At 40.1% G+C, this 18,234-nt stretch overlaps 1 protein-coding gene across 1 annotated transcript in view; it reads left to right on the top strand.

The window, feature by feature from the left end:
* Positions 1 to 410: 410 nt before the first annotated feature.
* The window catches only part of col18a1a (collagen type XVIII alpha 1 chain a), an 87,280-nt gene continuing 69,456 nt past the window's right edge, over positions 411 to 18,234 (top strand). The window contains exons 1-2 of the mRNA XM_051958616.1: positions 411 to 642; positions 743 to 816. Of these exons, the coding sequence (XP_051814576.1) occupies positions 632 to 642; positions 743 to 816 (85 nt within the window). The 5' untranslated portion in view covers positions 411 to 631. The remainder of the gene's footprint in view (positions 643 to 742; positions 817 to 18,234) is intronic.

Genomic DNA, 18,234 nt, shown 5'->3' with positions numbered 1-18,234 from the left:
ACAGCTCGTGCAGAGACTTTTGGCCTTTTCACATCCACTCCAGGTAGTGTCAATAAACGGGCACAGCTTTGGACTTGACAGGTTTGTCACACTGTCACAAGAGACACAAGCTGCAGTGTGCTGCCTGTTTGCTCTGCATTGTTCCAATGTGGAAAGCATGGAAAAAAAAGGAAAAGTTGTTTTGTAATGAGTGAGAAATAGTAAAAATGCCAGAACTACTACTAATAATAATGACAATAACAATGCATTTAAAAGTACAAATTCATGATTGTGTGAATATTATTATGATTATTATTATTATGATTATTATTATTATTATTATTATTATTATTATTATTATTATTATCATTATTATTAATATTAATATTTTCTGTAACCTGCAAACTGGAGCGTGAGTGGAAAGGTTTCCTTTTAGGACCTGGCGGAGTCCCTGATGTGAAGCCCTGCAGGTCACTTCTCTCATAGACTTCTCTCTCCACACTTGTTCTCTGCTTCCAGCAAAGCGCTGCGTCCTCATCAGCTGTTCCGGCAGCGTGCAGCAGCGGTGCTGGACCAAGAAGGCTGGAAACACTTTTTACGCGCCCTCTCCCCCGACTAGTCCATGTAGCTTTCGATCCCAGTGGAAGAAGAGATGAAGATGAGGTACTGCTTTGCGTTTTTCTTTGTGTTTAATTCCACCTTTTCACGTAGCTCTCTGTAAAGCCGTGAAGTTGTGAATGTGACTACTTTGTTGCCTCCGCAGGTGTTCTTCGTGGCTGGAGCGCTTCGTCTGCTGCGTCCTTGTTCTCGTCAGCGCAGCTGCATCGCCATGGCCAGGTAGGAAATAATCCTGAGAACATTAGTCCGGCAGCTTTGGCAGCATGATTAGACTTTAAGAGCATTTCCTCTGAAGACTTCTGCTCCATTCAGGACGTTTCTAGTCACTCCAGGGCGTTATTAACGTTTAACCTGTGGTACATAAATCTTATGACTTTTTTCACAGTAAATGCTTGAGATTGTGAAACACTGGCTTACACTGACAAAAGTACTTTTTAAGGAGTTTATTTTGAGCACAAATCTGTGGGGATAGTGTAGTCATGGATGCAGATGACCAGTTTGATTTGTTGTGCAACCTTCAGGAATAAGTGAGGATTTGACTGTTATGAATATGAATGAATATTTCTGTGGCTCTTTTACTGAACTAACCATCAGAAAGTTGCAAGGACACTTGTGCATGTGTGTCAGTTCATTCAGCTGCTACTGTAGGCTGAGCGTGATGTTTGCTCATTGTTGTCTTCTCTGGCTTGGGTGGCATTGTTTTGTGCTCTGTTAACAAGCCTCCACAGCAACCTTTTATGGTCCACTAACTCACAGACAAGCTTTTTTGCTGCAAAGCTGAAATGACACATTGTTATGATTCAGTGATGAAACACAGCAGTTTGTCTATTCCTCGAAGGTCAAAGTGGGACGGTTTACAGGTTTTTCTCCGGTCCAAAGTCTACAGTATCTTCCGAGCACACTTGCATTCCTTCTTTGTTTGTCTTGACTCTTGCTCTATGTGTGACAAGAGATGTTTTCATGTCGTGGTTGCATCTCACTTCTGAAAGAGGCTTTTTGTTTTCTTTCCCTGCGGTGTAATGACCTGTTAGTCTAGTGAGAATGAGCAGAATTCTAAACTTTTTTTCCTTTCAGCTGCTATGACTTCAGTGCAGCATTTCTTTTCTGCTAATGATGTTAAAGGGCTACAAGATCTACCAAATGAAGGAACTCTCTTCTGTTCCTGAATAATTTATCTTTGAACCCGACTAATGCTGTACTTTTAATTTAGTAAAACTTCAGTTGGGGAACTGTGTAGCTGTCAGATGATAGGGAGAGGAAACTGAGAGGATGACGATTAATATTTGATTGACTATGATCACTAATGACTAGATGCAGCTTTTTGAATGTCAAACTGACAGCAACACTTCTAGTCCTGTCTTTTGAAATGAATGCATCCCATCTAATAATACAAATATATCTGATCAAACATTGACTGCACTTTGCCATTTGTCCTGCTTGTGTTGGTCCTTTTTGTTCTCTATTGTATTAACATGCCAAATCTTAAGAATACTCAATTTTCCATTCACTGTACCATCACAACAATAGTTGAAAAAGATACAACATATTGCAAATAACTCTGAAACTAAGTGACATTTTCACAGGAATGCTGTCCTGTCTGTGTGGGTCTAAGTTGAAAAGGCCTGCCACTCTGTCTCAAGAGCAATGCTTCAGCCGGCGACATGGTTGAATTAGGTCTGATTCACTCCCATTCCCTGGCTGGGTCAGGAATCCCTATTGTCATGTGATCTTTGACATGCACCCAGCGTGGTTTTGCCTGAAGGGAGCAGGACGAGGACGGGGGAGGGGAAAGGGCTGTAAGGGAACACCCCACTGTGCCATTTAATGGGTGAATTGGATGCCACATTAAAAATCACAGCTGGCTTGGTTTTCTCCTTTTTAGTGCAGATGCATGAGGGCCAGGGAGACATGAAAGCCATTTGAAAAAGTGGTAAACGAAAGAGGCTTTATGTGCTAAGCAGGGATAACGAAACCAAACTTTAAAAAAAAACAAAAAAAAAAACTTGCAATGCTGCATTAATTCCACAACATATCTAGGAGATATATTTAATTATGGATCATCTTTTGTCCAGAATTTCCACATCTTCTTGATCTTGACCCCTGGTTGTCGATACTCCTGTTATAGTAACGTGTATAATGGAGTAGTATGTCTGAATCCAAACACCCTTTGACAAACATCCATTGATGAGTCATGTACTTTGTAGTTGCAGTGTTTGCAGGAAAACATCTGCTTCCATTCTGGATATGTGTACCAAAATAGAAGATCTGAACTTTGCAGTTTTTGTCACACTACACCCATTTTTGAAGTTCAGTTTCTTTGTTTGTATACACCACTGTTCAAAAGTTTGGGGTCACCCAGGCAATTTCATGTTTTCTATGAAAACTCACAGTTTTATTCATGTGCTAACATAATTGCACAATTGTTTTCTAATCATCAATTAACCTTTCAACACCACTGGCTAACGCATGTAGCATTAGAACACAGAAGTGATGGTTGCTTGAAATGTTCCTCTGTACCCCTATGGAGATATTCCAATTAAAATCAAGCGTTTCCAGCTAAAACAGTCATTTACCACATTAACAATGCCTAGATTGTATTTCTGATTAATTTAATGTTGTCTTGATTGAAAAAAAAAAAAGCTTTTCTTTCAAAAATAAGGATATTTCTAAGTGATCCAAACATTTGAATGATAGTGTATACTTTTTTGGACATATCTGCATTTTAAATAGGCATGGCAGACTGTTTTTCATAACCCCCACATTGCAAGTCCACATTGAATGAGCTTGTTCAGGCGTACAAAAAAGAACTGGAAGAAAATTAAAGTTAATAGTTTCTAATCATAGGCTCCAGCACCCCCCGCAACCCTAGTGAGGATAAAGCGGTGTATAGAGAATGGATGGATGGATAGTTTCTAATCAGTTTGTTTTTGTTACAGATAATAAATGTTCTTTCTGTCAGAGTTTACCTTCTATATGCACTGGTATCCCTCTATAAATCAAATAGTATGCATATATACAGAAGAAAGAACATTTAGGACCAACATATAAAAATAGCAAATGTATTTGTACTGATTCAGCACAAATATAGCAAATCCTCTAACAAATGTGATTCTACACTTTGTAACTGAACAATAATAGAAACACAGGCTTATAGTGTAGGACATGAAGCAACACTGGACTCCTGGAAAGATTCAGTTGGTCTACAACTTCACCCTGAATGTATTCAAATTGAAGACAGCCACGCTTTCAAGAATAAAAGTCAGGTTGTGTGTGTGGTAAGTGGCTATTAGATTGGTGCCTCTGTTAGGATCATTGTAGCCCTTAAATGAAATAAATGGGCCGACTGTGAACAGATTCTGTTGACTCAGTCAACCTTGTGATGTCTAATCCCTGGATTTTCTAGTCAGTGAACCTACTTATGTATAATCGACATCTCTGCAAGTGTCTCATAGCCATAAGGCTGGGAAGTTCCGTCTAGCATTTGTTTGTGGGTATTGTGTTAGTTACTGGCATATGGGAAGTTACTAAAAACCTCTGCTAAGTAGATGGTTTATGTCTTGACTGTGGAGTTTGTGTGGCTTTGACTCAGCGTATGCATACGTTTTTGTGTAAGTTTGTAGGTAGGGGTCATTAAAAATGTCAAGTGGATATCTGGATTGCTTCCTCAGCGTAGTGTTTTTCTGCATTTTAGAAAATGGGACACATGTAATTGACACTTCCTTTATGCATTTACGATCTGTTCTTACACATGCCACTGTGTGTTTGCGTGTCTGTCTATCATCAAGATTCAAATCAGGTTCAAATTCACTGCTTTGAGTCAGAAGTTTCAGTTGCCACATGTAGCTGTTTCTTTCATAAATCTTTCGAAATGCTGTTTACACAATGACTTCAAAGGACTTTGTTTATCTCGTAGACCTTTTTTTTTTTTTACCCAGCATAACTGTCAAAGGCCAGCACAAAGACATTTTCTGTATGAGAAACACATTTCCTAAGGAGACAGAAAAGGAAACCTAGATTTGGTGTCGTTTGCTTTCAAGTCAATGTGTTTTTGTAAGAAAACCACGGTGGTCACATCCTGCTTTGAGTGCTTAATTCAGCCCATCTGGATCCTGTAGTGAATCTGAAGAGTTGTATATCTACGTCTACCGTATACTTTGAAAAACATGGCCCAGTTTGAAATGACTCTTGTGTCACAACAAACACTGTTTGTATTACAGTCTACAGTTTGTGCACTTGGGAAACTTAAATTGAACTGTCTTGCTTTGTTTTTCATAGTGCTTGTCATGATTTACATCTGTTGAGTAAATATTTAGTATTTTCTACGCTTCTGATGCCTTTCAACGATTTCAACCAGATATATGTTTTCTTCACTCTTACAGACACTTTTTAATACAGTTGGTGACAATTTCTTACCATTTCCCACCACATAAAAACACAAAAATTGCTGTGTTGGAATGCAATATGACCTTTGAAAAACAGCTACCTGAGCCACACCCATTTGGTATATAGCCCACTGAGTTCATGGTTGTTTCATTGTGTGTCAAAAAGAGGGGTGGGGAGTGGCAACGGGACTGAAGGCAGACCTATCATCATGTCTGTGTATCAGAATGTGTGAGTCAGAAAAGGATGATTATTTCTGTAAGTCAGCATCACACGACCTGGTAAAAAGTATATTTTATCATGATTTGGCTAATTTCATAGTGATTCATGTCATTCTATGCAGTGCAGCTTTTTGTGTCATGTTCCACAAACAACCTGATTGTTTACTGACTCTATGGATCTGATTATACGGGAGCGATTGTGTTTATTTTCGAGCAAAACTCTTGACACTATAAATGTCAAACACTGCAATGTATGTAAATCTGATATTGATTATGTAAACACTGCATTGCTACTCATAAAAAAATGCACATCCAAGTCTTTACTTGATGTTGCGCTTTGTATTTGCGATGCCCTACGATCTTGCTTTTGAGGGCAGAGCATCCTTTTGAATGTAACTGACAGCTGTTATTTGTATTTTTATGTGCTTAAACCACTCAGCATTTCTGGTGCACTCAGCTGTTCTCTCATGTTGTCCCTGATGTCAAAATGCTGGGTTGACAGTAGCAAAATACAGAGAGAATCACCATAATTACTGCTTATGTTCCAACAGAGAAGGATTTGTAGGGCCACTTGCTCTGTACACCCAACTATCTCCAGCACTAATGGCACACTGAGTGCCCTCTTACCTCTCAGCACCTCTTTCCTGTTTGCGGTGAAACCCTCACTTATTTGCTTGTCTTTCCCAGAGAGAATCCAGGTAACAGTTAACGGAAGATGTGAAGGTCTGAAAATTACAGGACTCTACAGTAGATTCAGGTTTTTATTAAAGATCTGAACATAGAGTAAAATCAGAAAAGTATTACAAACACTTAATTATCATAGTACTAAACCCTGTCCAACTAGTTATGCGTGTTTCAAAGTAATTTTGAAATGTCCTCCAGAAAAATCTTTGTTCACATTAGAATAATTCACAACAGAATAATTCTACTTACACTGCACATGCAGATTAACTCAGTGTAATGACAACACAAGTGGGAGATGAGTGTTGCAAGAGGAAAGCGATTGTTCCGCTATTATGCAGATTATGATTCCAGTAACTTTGTCCACCTTGTTGGAGGGCAGATAGAATGATAGAAATTGCGAAGGAACTTAAAGAACCAAGACAAGCAAGCAAACTTGCCAGGGGTGAACATAGCAAACAGTTGCAGTAGCGTTCTGTTGACCACCCAAACTATACTGACAAAAGCCATTTGGCCTCTTTAGAAGCTCCTGCATTTCATACAAGGCTTTCCTTTACTCTGTGTGGTCAGTTTGTCAGCACTGCTGGATGAAAACTGGTTTCCATGGCCACCAGGTGCAGATTTTTCCACCACAAAGCTGCATTTGGCTGTAGCAAAGGAAACCAGATCTATCTACCTGGCACTTTGTCCCAGTCTCCAGCTTTAGGTAGTGTTCACTTGTCCTCACTGACAGCCTGCTGAACATAGAGAGGCATGAAACTAGAGACCCCCCCTCCACCCATTTACATTCTCTTGTCCTAAGAAATCTATACCATCGGCTTTTCACTCTCCATGATCTGGGACTGATTCAGAGTGACCAGGACAATATAGATGGCTTTATGGCTACAATAATGAGGTGATCCTCTTACAGCATTTTAAAGGTACTTTGCAGATTCAAATCTGAAATAAGCATATTTTAACTGTCAGATGTGAACACTATTAACGCAAGCACCGGCTACCACCCAATGTGTTTTTTTAATGAATGAATAGACCATTCAGGATTTCATGAGGCCCCTCTCGGGAATGCCATTGTGTGTTTTGAACCTCACTTTGCCGTTATATCCCTCTTTTTGCTCTCCACGTCTTCTTATCTTCTGATTGACTCTCATGATGTGCAGACTGCTTTTCAAGGCATCCTTGAATTCCACTCATTCACCCGTCCTTCAAGAGCTGCCATGTCTGTAGGCACTTCTCTTTTTACCCTCTCACAAATCTCACACCATGGGGGTGTGAACTGAGGAGAATCCCATGGGACAGGGAGATTACCATCAAGACTAGAGCTCCTGTGACAAAAGAGGGATTTGCTGAGTCCTGTACCTCTGTCCTTTACTTTCGTATGGGTTTGCCGGAAGTAGGAATTTGGGTAAGGTATGGGATTCGATGGCATGACCTGTCCTCACTGTACCTGTCAGAAACCGCATCTTTCCAGATGCACTTGGGATTGGGTAGTAAAATGAAGAGATGTATAAAAGAAACAAAGAAAAAATAAAAATTGAAGTTTGGTACAATTTTATGTACCACCCAACCTTATACTTGTGTCAGCACTGAAGTTAAGTGCCTCTCAACACCAACTTCCATAAACTAGAGGGAGTTAGTGAAGGCATCTCTTTATCCACTTTTGTATTTACATCATTGCTTGACAGTAGACTGAGACAAAAGACCTAGACTCTTGTTTGATCATGTGCTGAGCTTGGTTTTTTACAAAGCGAATGCCTCGGTCGCTCATAGCTTGGAAGCTGCTAATTGTTGTGTGAATCATGAGCTTGTAGACAATAAAGGGTGCCCTCTATTCACTCAGTGGTTGTTACTGGCCAGGTGGCACAGTGCCATCTATTGAGAAGAGGGACATAGGCCAACCATGAGGATGTTAAATATTTAGAGGTCCAGTGAAAGATTTGCAGGGCTATTTGTCGGCTGAGACAGTGGCATTATCGGTTGAAGAGACAACTTGGAAGGTCTGCTGTCAAGTTCCCTTCCTCACTGGCCATTTCACTGGCTGAAGCATCCCATGAAATTCAGTTACTGTCATGTTCAACAAAACCCAGTTGTTTCACAAGTCCAATTTATAACCTTATTATCTTAGCTTGGTAATAGTTTTGGCTGGGTAAAGTCTTTGCAACATGAGTTTCGTGTATTGATTGTGTCCTTCCAAGTGAGAATAAAAGGTAAGAATGCAAGAGGAAACTTACACTTACACTTATGTCAAATGATTTCCTCTCATATGGTCACAGTTTAGTTTGTTTTCATCACTCTAAACTAACAGTTCATCTGGGCAGGAGGCATTTAGTCATCTGTAGTGTCTAATGGAACAGATGCATTTCTACTTGTATCAGTCCACCTGTTGATACAGGCTACACAATGCCTCTGATTTTACTCATGGCTTACATATGAGAGTATTTTGTTTTATTTTATGTTCGATACTACAGTTATTGCCTGTTTATGTTGCCAAACTCATAACTGGCTACCTTCAGTATTGTGTCTGAGTAGCTGCTGCAGCTCTGCTAATGTACCATGCAGTCTGTGTACACACTGTGTAGTAGTTACAATTTTATGGTGTAGTGACCGAAACCTAACTGTTTCGGTCACTACACTGCTTGAGAATAATCTCAGCTTCCACAGAACTTTTGTCAACCAAAACAAATAGTTGGGTGACCTCAACCCATCAAATGTTATCTCATGTCTTCTCACGTCCCATTATGTAGCTTAATTTCACCTCATGTTGCCTCGCCTCACCAACTTTCCCATCGTTTCTCCACCAAAAAGCAACACACAAAGCGAACAAACAACAAAACACTGCATAAAGAAAAAGACTGCAGCATAAGACTTGTAAGCTGCAGAAATGCAAATAAACTCTGCATCTGAGTGAAAGGAAATAATTTATTAGAAGTTTGTACTTCAGTACATGACCATACCTGGTGTTCACTCTTTGGTTGTTGTGTGTGGGCCCTTAAACAGGCACACGCTTGCCTTGGGCTTTGGCTGGTTTTGTGCTTGTTTCCAGTCTATTATTCCCGCCCTTCTTTTCTTTCTCTTTGTGAAACTTTGGAAGCATGATAAGATCATTGCTCCATGAATGCATTCAGGTAAGGATAACTGTAGATTTTTGGTTTGGCATTTATTTATACCTAAATCAAACCATTGGAGGAGGCTGTATGTGAGGAAACTTTTCTAACTTTTGTTTATATTTAGATCTCTATCTGTGTCATTGGTGTGGCTGCACTCAGTCCTGAAACGAAATGTTGCTTGCCCAAAGAGGTTGCAGAACACTTTACTTTGGACCACTGACATAATACTGCCACAGTTATGATATGCCTTCCCTCTTATGTGGGTGTCATTTTTGAAATAGCGGTGATCCCTATAGCCAATTTACAAGTCATATATCTTCACTTTGGGGTCAAATTATTCAACGGTGCTCTGCAGGTTCACTAAGTTCACTTGTTTCAGATCAGGCTGGTGCAATAGCTCACCAAATCCCCATCACGTGGATTATAACATGCCTTTGCATGGCTTAAGCTGAAACAGAGGACGACCATGACCTGTGGGCTTTTTGTGCTAAAGTGGCCTGTGGGGGGAACAATGAACGCTGGCACCCTAGACCCTAGTCTGGCCTGTACTAATTGAGGGCCCTGATATTGTCTTGTTGATGAAAGCCCTCTTTGTCCCACTTACTTCTCTTCATCTACTGTATCCCCTGGGCCTCTGATATAGCCATAGGCATAACGTCATTCCCTTCCAGCCATTGTCTCCATTCATTACAGGGGATTAAAGTGTCAGTTGAAGGTGAAATATGAACTAGCCACATTATTCACTGGGGGGTATTTGAAAGTGTTGTGCCTTATAAGCTAAAGGTTTGGGCCCTCGTCAACACCCTTTCAAGAGTCCGAGACTTTGGATTTTGGGGACTGAAGGGGATCATCTGAGCCAAAGGTCAAAGTCTATGCTTTTCATTAATCTGTGAAATAAATGTGATAGGTGCTCGGTAGCCAAGCAACAAGGATTAGGATTGAAGAATGGGTCATGGCTCTCCGCAATGAGCTTCTTTCAAATATGGTGTCAACATTCATCACCAATTCTACCAACTCAGTGTTTTGTCCCCTGCATTAATTGTGAGGTGGAAGAGTGGGAAATCCTACTCTGGTTTTATCTCACTTGTTTTAGATGTTTCTTGACTGCGGTATTTCTGCAGTAAATGTCAAGGTTTTGGACCTATGATTCCCTCCCGCACAAAGCGGAAGGTTTGTGACAAAAAGAAGCGTTTTACCCTCTTTCATGGTTGGATTTACTGTCAAAGCGTTGATCTGCATTGACATGTTCTTGAAGTGCAGTGCAAAGCTGAAACTTGAAACACTTGAGTGAGGCCTCGCGGCTTCAAAGAACCAGAAAAAGGACAAAGAGACGACACTGGCCAACAGAATGATCTAATAATCTGCTCCTTTTGCAACCAAAGTAGCGCAGATATGAACCGTATCCACTTTCTTTCTACACGAAGGCTGCTTCTTCAGTGAAGGACGTCATTTACTTATGCATTCAGCTATGACAACAGGAATGAAAGGAAATTCAGTCTTGGCCTATGCTGAATGCTGAGAAGACATACATATGCATCTGCACCTTTGCCAGCACTTTCAGCTGCCTGGTAAATCATAGGCCTGTGTGGGCAGGTAGAATCTGAGCATTCATGATGAATATGAGGATAGGATGGATCATGAAAACACCATTTGCATCAGGGGGCTATTGGAAAGGAGCAAAACAGTCAAAGTATCTTGTTTGCATGAACAAAACAACCAAGAGTTAAAGCTCACAAAAGAATTTTCCTTATAAATCAAAGTTTCATAGCTTGTTAGATCTTAAAAACTTTTCGTGGTTGAATCTAATTATATATTTGAAACATGATATAAGTAGGTGAGGCTACACAGAAATGGTTGTAATCTGGTAATGATGAAAAATAGACAAATCAGAGTTTAAATTACAATTAGAGTTGGTAGCTCCAAAATAACACCTTGTTTCACTTTAAAGCTGAGCTGCATTAAGACATCACACAGCTGTTTTAACATACTGTAGTTTATTTAGACATAAACTTAAATCCATAATGTATGTAATTTAACTTACCACTGTGCCATATGCCGAATACGTATAACCTATAACTGCCAGTCTATCACACATGACACATACTTACATAATGTTCAAGTTCTCTCTAATATGCCACACATGTACATATAAAATTCATTACATTCATTTGTGTAGTGTGTTTCTTACCGTTTTATTTTTGCTCAACTATAACTTAGTTTTCAGCGTTTCTGGTGATTATACATGATCTCTCACGCCAAACTGTTCGAAACCAAACATCATACCAGATAAAAATCCTGCAAACAAACACTGTCTGCTTTCTCTTATTTTTGAGTCCAACATTTGGAAATTGTTTGAGCAATCGTTTCCTCGACACATGCCTCGACATGGGCTTTACAGATTGTAGCTAATGAGCCAGACTTCTTTCTTGGATGTTTGATCTTTGAGTTCTTGTCTTAAGTCTGCCAAGGTGATGAAAAGCAACTTCTTCCAGCCAAACCTGCAAAGCGTCTGTGTTGTCGTGTAGCTGCTTTTGAAGAAACGCATTTTTAATCAGTTTTTAAAATATTGTTGACGTGCCACCCACCTGAATGACCAGACTTTCATAGTGTATATAAGGAGCAACAGATTTAGATTTTTCTGTCTTTAAGCATTGCATTAAGATTGTTATAGAGATGGTCAGTCAATAAATTGTCCTGTGTGACTGGCAGGAGAATCTTAAGAATGCTGATAGCCTGGGAAATTTGTCAGTGGACAGTCTGCACGCTAAAGAGGTGGGCCTCTATTTTATTAGATATGAGCATGTCTTGGAATGTGACCATAATGTACCTTTTGACTCATAGAGCCTCAAGTCCTTTGAGTCCCTTACCGTTAATAGCCATTCATGGTTTCTTTATCATATTTTAACAGGTCTGAATATTCCTCTTATGAATGAATAATTATTGAAATACTCTTGAATTCACAAAGTAATATATATTGTAGGAAAGAAGCATCTCTAACCACCATTTAATTCCATTTGCTTACCCACAAAATACTTTTTTTGGCACTTGAGCAGGTAACACTTTGTCAAAAATACAGGTGCATTGACTATTCAGTCACCACTTTGGACAGCTGCTACACAACAAAAGCCCTCAAACAAATAAAAGTCCTGTACTATGACGCAGAAGCATATTGTAAGCCAATGTAATCTAACTTCAGTGTGCCTACGGTCAAAGTGTATTCTATGAAAACATCTGTGAGTCTGAGGTTTCAAAGTGATCCAAATCATATTTATTATCATTGCTGGATAGTCTTAAGATCTAATTAGGCTCTGTAAAAACTCATTGGCACATTTAATTTTAGACATCAGGAGTTCAACTTTTTTTTAACTTTCTCTGTTCAAGGAAAACAGCCAAAAGGAGCTGTTGTGATGCTCAGGTAAATCTGGAAAGATCGTATTTGCCAGGGTTTGACTTTTACTCTGTTTTTACTAAAACCTAAATTAAATTGGAATTGTTCGTAAACCGCTCCCTTGTTTGTAGGTTCCTGGTGGTTCGCTGCTGTGAAAATGGGTCAAGTGGAAAGATTAGCGATCCAAGCAGCACACAATGTGTGAACCCACTGGTCTGTAGGTTCTCCCCATATTGTGTAGAGATTTATCTTAGAGCAGCAGTTTCTGTTCACGCTGTGTGCAGTTTCTTTCCATTTGTGTAGGAAAAGTTACATGCCTCTCTGAAATCCATGCTGGTCTTAGAAAGCTGCCCTCAGCTCTTTGTCTCACCTCCACAGAGAGCTGTTTTAGTTGATGAAATCTGGCATGCCCTTACGAATTCACTGTCAGATGATTAAGACTTTCAGGTATTCCTGTCAAGAGAGTAATCAGTGTTTTATCTCACTGAAAGCAGCCTGACAGTTGCGTTTGAGCAAAGGAAGCCTAGTGCTGCTTTAGGTATAGCCTTAAGGTAAAGAAAAAAATTTAAAGGATAAAATATGGATAATCAAGTACATGTGCTGTATATGATTATGCATTTTCAATCATTTTGTTTGCTCAAGCTCGAAAGGATGTTTTAGTGTTGGCATATTAATAAGATTTAAAATTGTATTGCTTCTTTTATATTTTTATATTTAAAAATGTATGACTTATGCAAAAGTTGACCGGGAATATATGAAAAATATGCTAGATGGAGAACAAAGGTCAAACCTTCTGAATTAATGCAACATGCTCATTGGCTTCTAATTGCGTCTCTGGCCACTGTTTTTGAAACTGTGTAATGGATGTGAATACAGCAGCCCTCAGACCTCTTGTATCGTCTTGTAATTACTAGTTGTTAAACCTCAAAATGTAACAATGTGATGAAAAGGCTCCTTGTCTGATTTGATATTGGACTGACCCAGATCAGATCCCTCTGTTTTGGACCTTTTACAGGGGACAGCAGGATTAGTTCCTGCTTCAGTCACTTCAGAGGAACAGTCATTGTACAGGCTCTAACTTGTTCACAAAGCCACTGAAATACTTCTGCATGCTGTTTGCCATTTGTGGTCTTCAACTGTAGGCTATTAAAGTCTCCCTCCAGCTGTGGGGTGATTTGACATTATATAGTGTCCCATTATTGCAATCCATGTTTTCTCACTTTCATGATTGTTAATGTGTGTAAATGCTGTTTTATTAACACACTGGGCTTGTGTTTGAGAGTAAAGAGAAGTTGAAGTTGATGTATTGAGCAGTAAAAATGGGAGCATGAGTTAAGCACTCAGGCATGTTTTCTCATTATTGACAGTAAAGTTACAGATGATGTGCAGTGGACTGGTGTAACAGCACATTGATGGATGAGAGTTTTTAGCCCCCCAATACCAACACACTTCCCTTGAGGGCAAGTCAGACCTCCCACTTCCCCACCCTCTAAAGTCTTGCCTCAGGCTCCTGACTGCGTCTCAGGCCAGGAGAGAAAAAAAAAAGAGTGGGCCAGTGAGGTGTGTCTGTGTGAGTGGGTGGGGGGCAGGGGTCTTGCTTTAAGAGGCTGGCCCCTTTCCAAGAGTTTAGTACATCACTGGGAATTCACAATAGGGTGAAAAGTACACGGGCAACAAATTAGACCTTGATAAACTCAGTGGAGAGCTGAGCTAATGGCAGACGATTTCTCAAGAGTGGAAAGGTGGATGCGGGGTGTTGAACAGACTTAGTGTATTGTGAGTAGTGTTTTCAGTGTCAGGAGAGTAAAGCTCTCCGGATGTGTTAGCTCACGCAAGGTGTGTACTTGTGGTCCACTTCCTAACCCTTACCTTGCATATGTCTTTTTCCTTCTGCCACCACTCAGGTATTTGGACACATTCCGGCCATGCATACCACCACTCAGCCCATACAGCCGAGCAGCCCTATTGAGTTACTGCTGAGTTACCTAATAGGTCTGATCTGGGCTCAGCGCGGCATAGCTGCAAGATTGGCTTCCTTATTAAGAGGAGGAGGCAGAAAAGTCTGAACCTCTTACTTTTTGATGTTTAGGATAGAAGAGCCCAAACCTCTTGCCTATTGCACCTACACATTAAATACTTAGATTTCCAGCTGTATGATTACCTTCCAAATGATGAAAGTTGATCCAGTGGCTGTGGATCAGCTCTGAGCCCTCCCAGGGGTTGTTAAAGGCTTATGAACGCTCATCACATACTAACAAGCCATGACTGATAGTTTCCTGAACTTTTATTATGGAGGTGGGATCTTTTCTCTTTCTTTTGGAGGAAGAGGAGGAAGAAATTCCTTTTGCCCCTAATCCAAAGCTCTTAAAACATTTCATCCTGGCAAATAATTCACATCTAGCATTTGGCAACAGATATTTAGAATTCAAAGAGAAGTACAACTTAATGTGCAGCTTCATTCAGCATTATAGAGCTGTTAAGCCATTTATGTTGTCTTGCTTTATCTCTTGTGTATGGCTTCATGAAATTCAGCCTTTGTAATGATTTTGTTTCCTGTAACAATTTGTAGCTGCTGCGACATACTTTTGTAGTTTGAATAGTGCATTGTTTGTCAGAAAGAAGAAAACGAGGCCACACACACAGACACACACCTCCTCCTCCTTAGCTGGAGTTCACCTTCTTCCACTGCCAGAAATGCCATGCCGTTAAGCTGCAAGTGTGTGTGTAGCTCCAACTTTTGGTGTGTGCGCATGTTAAATAGGTAAAGGATTTTTGTGTCATTCACAATGAAATGATCCTTTACCCTAACTCTATGTCCTGGCTTCAGTTTGTCTCTGCTCCCCCTCAGTGAGTCCAAACAGCCATAAGCTCAGTGGCAAGAGTCAGAGTGAGGGGTCAGCATGCCCTGTCTGACTGACACAGACACACACACAGCGAAGTCTCCCTGGTGAATAGTCACAGCTTGCTGGGAATGTCTCAGTGCAGACAATAGCGACGTATCCTTCCTGAACTTCTCCCACCATCCAGCTGAAACACTACAGGACTCTGAGATCTTGTCTGTGTTCCCCCTCAGCTCAGTGTTCCAGTCTGACTTTTTTCCCTCACAGAGCTGAGTGACTGAGTGCAGATTTTTAATCAGTGGAAGCAAATATTCAGACTCCAATTCAGCAAAGCAAATGGATATGTGGCACCAAAGTAAATTAGACATGAAACCTAACAATGTCTTGTGCTTCCACCTCCGTGTTTGTATGTCCCAATTTAGTTAGCACATAAAAACAGTTGTTAAAGTATTTGAAATTTTATGGAAAAACTCTATACATTTGCCTAAGGTGGAAGACATAGATATATAAGTAGTCAATAAAAAATGCCACAAAAGATGTAAGAGTTTTTCCGTTATGTGCTATTTAGCATTTTAGAGGAAAACTGCACAATAAGTCATGAAATGAACACAGTCGAACCTCAAACAGTGGAAAATTATTCACCAAGCAAAGTGGAAATATTTTTGTTTCATGTATTATTGTGAGAGACGGTACAGTCTTCTCATCTGTTGATACAGATCGAATCGTTTTGACTGCCGGCAACTTTTGTTTGCATTACCAGTAGTGTATGGAAGAATTTTGCACTTGGAAATATGATTTGACTGCAGGCTAAATTTGGATGAAAGTCTTACTACTGGCATCATTGACTTGTCTAAAATTTGGAATGCTGGGATCAGATCAAATTAAAATATGGATGATGTCACTTACAGTTGCACTCATTGCAGATCAAGTTTATTGGCAAAATGTACAAACTAACAGCTGTTTTTGATGAACAGCTGAAACAAGAACATTTTAAATAGCTCAACACAACCAGTGTTACAGGTGGTTTCTCTAGATTCAAGACAAAATGCCACATTTAATGACTACTGCTGTCTCAAAATTATTCAACCCACTGAATAGAATCCCACATAGGTGCACTGATTTGCAAATCAAGAGGTGTCTCAAGCACACCTGACATCACTAATCAAGGGCTTCATTAGTGGCATTAGATGTGCTCGAGATAGAACAGAAATACCTGGGCTGGCGTTCATAGGGACATTTGACTGGATGTTAGAAATATGGTTAAGTCAAGAAAATTGTCCCAAAACTCTAAAGATTGCTTTGCACAAACAAGGAGAAGGATCCAAAATCATAGTAAAGGCACTGAATGTTCCTAGAGATACATTAGGAAGAACAGTTTGCAAGTTCAAAGTTAAAGGGGAACTTCAGTTTTTTTTCAACCTGGGGTCTGTTTTCATGTCATTTCATACATGTGAGTGATGGAGACATTAATTTTCAACGTAGCTCCAGTATTTAGCCAGGCAGGCAGCTTAGCAGCTCAGCTAGCAGCTCGGCTCGCGAAAAGTATGGGGCAACTTGCTCCCCCGCGTCAAAGTCCGCCCTAACGTGCTTTTTTTCCCACACAAAACCTCCACATTACTTGGCGATCGTTATTTGTTGTGGTCTGTATCCAAATCTCGGGATGCTAGAAAGCAAATCTTGTTCCGAAATCGCGCGATAGCTCGCGCCAAAACACTGGTGGGGGAAACAGCTATTTGCCTCAGATGAAGAGAGACGAGTGAATCTCCCTCTTTCCTTGTCAGTCTTGGATTTTTGTCCCATCTGCCTTAACTGAATAAAACAAAACAAACAAACAAAAAAAAGCCATGAGAATATGTTTGCAGATATTTTGGTATGAATTGGACAAAGTAGATTGGAATTTGACTTGATGTCCTGAAGTTGATCACCAAAGTGATAACATAATATTTTAGCATAATCCCTCCAATAATTAAGACATTATTGAGAAAACCCGCAAATATGAACCTTATGGTGAAATTCGACAAATTAAGTCAGGGGAACATTAAAATATTTTTCCTCTGAGCACCATGGATATCTGCCGCAAATTTTAGAACAGTCCATTCAGTAGTTTTGGAGACATTTCACACTGGCAGATACAAAAAAGATGACTGAAACAGTAGAACTCCAAACTGGGATCATACAAACACAAATATGCACAGTTGCTATTCATGATGTCAGCCACAATATGAGGAAAACAGGTCACCGTGTGCTGTATAAAGGGACAGTAAGGAGCAGGCCCTCTTTACAAATGCAGTTTTCCTCTTCTGTAGCAGCTGATTGACACACTAATGTGTGTGAGAGCGATACTTGTGTGCCTGGGTTTGCCCTCTGACTTCTGTCGGATCTTTGATGTCTGTGGATGAAAGGATGTAGCCTTCCAATCTTGTCTTTCGTCTACAAGGACGGCCTATGTTAGTGTCCTCCACACCCACTGCATTTTCACCTTGGACCAGGTCATAAAAGTTAACTTGCAGGGGACAGTAAGAGGGACAAGTAAAGAGAGCTGGTATTCAGATGGCCAGACCTGTATGCTCCACCCAGACTTTAAAAAGTGGCATTGTGTGTAGGTGACCCGAACCTTTGGCACTCTTCCTGTTTCTTTATTCACTGCTGCCTTGTAAGTTTTTAGCGATGTTTGACTTCTTTTGTTCATTCTATTTTTACAAGTTTACTGTATATACAGTGTCCTTGAAGCATGTCTTTAAAGGTAGAAATCTCCATTTTAAGAATACGGAAGGGTGTAAAGCATGTTCACATGTTCTTCTTTTTGGGAACAGTGAAATGAGTCAAATAGGGCAGGTTATAGGTTTTTCACCAAGTGTGTTTCCATCCAACTGTTTATGTGCACATTGTCCTTTTGAAAGTAGTTCATTTGCTGGTATTTGAATAGAAGCTACTAGGACTGAACCTGAATATCCAAATATTCAGTCGTGGCGGTTGTGTCCATACATTTATTTTGAGATCCGAATATTCGGCAGATTTCAAAT

The sequence above is a fragment of the Acanthochromis polyacanthus genome, chromosome 14 (assembly GCF_021347895.1).
Source record: "Acanthochromis polyacanthus isolate Apoly-LR-REF ecotype Palm Island chromosome 14, KAUST_Apoly_ChrSc, whole genome shotgun sequence".
Lineage (NCBI taxonomy): Eukaryota > Metazoa > Chordata > Actinopteri > Pomacentridae > Acanthochromis > Acanthochromis polyacanthus.
This window is presented reverse-complemented; position numbering and strand designations above follow the sequence as displayed.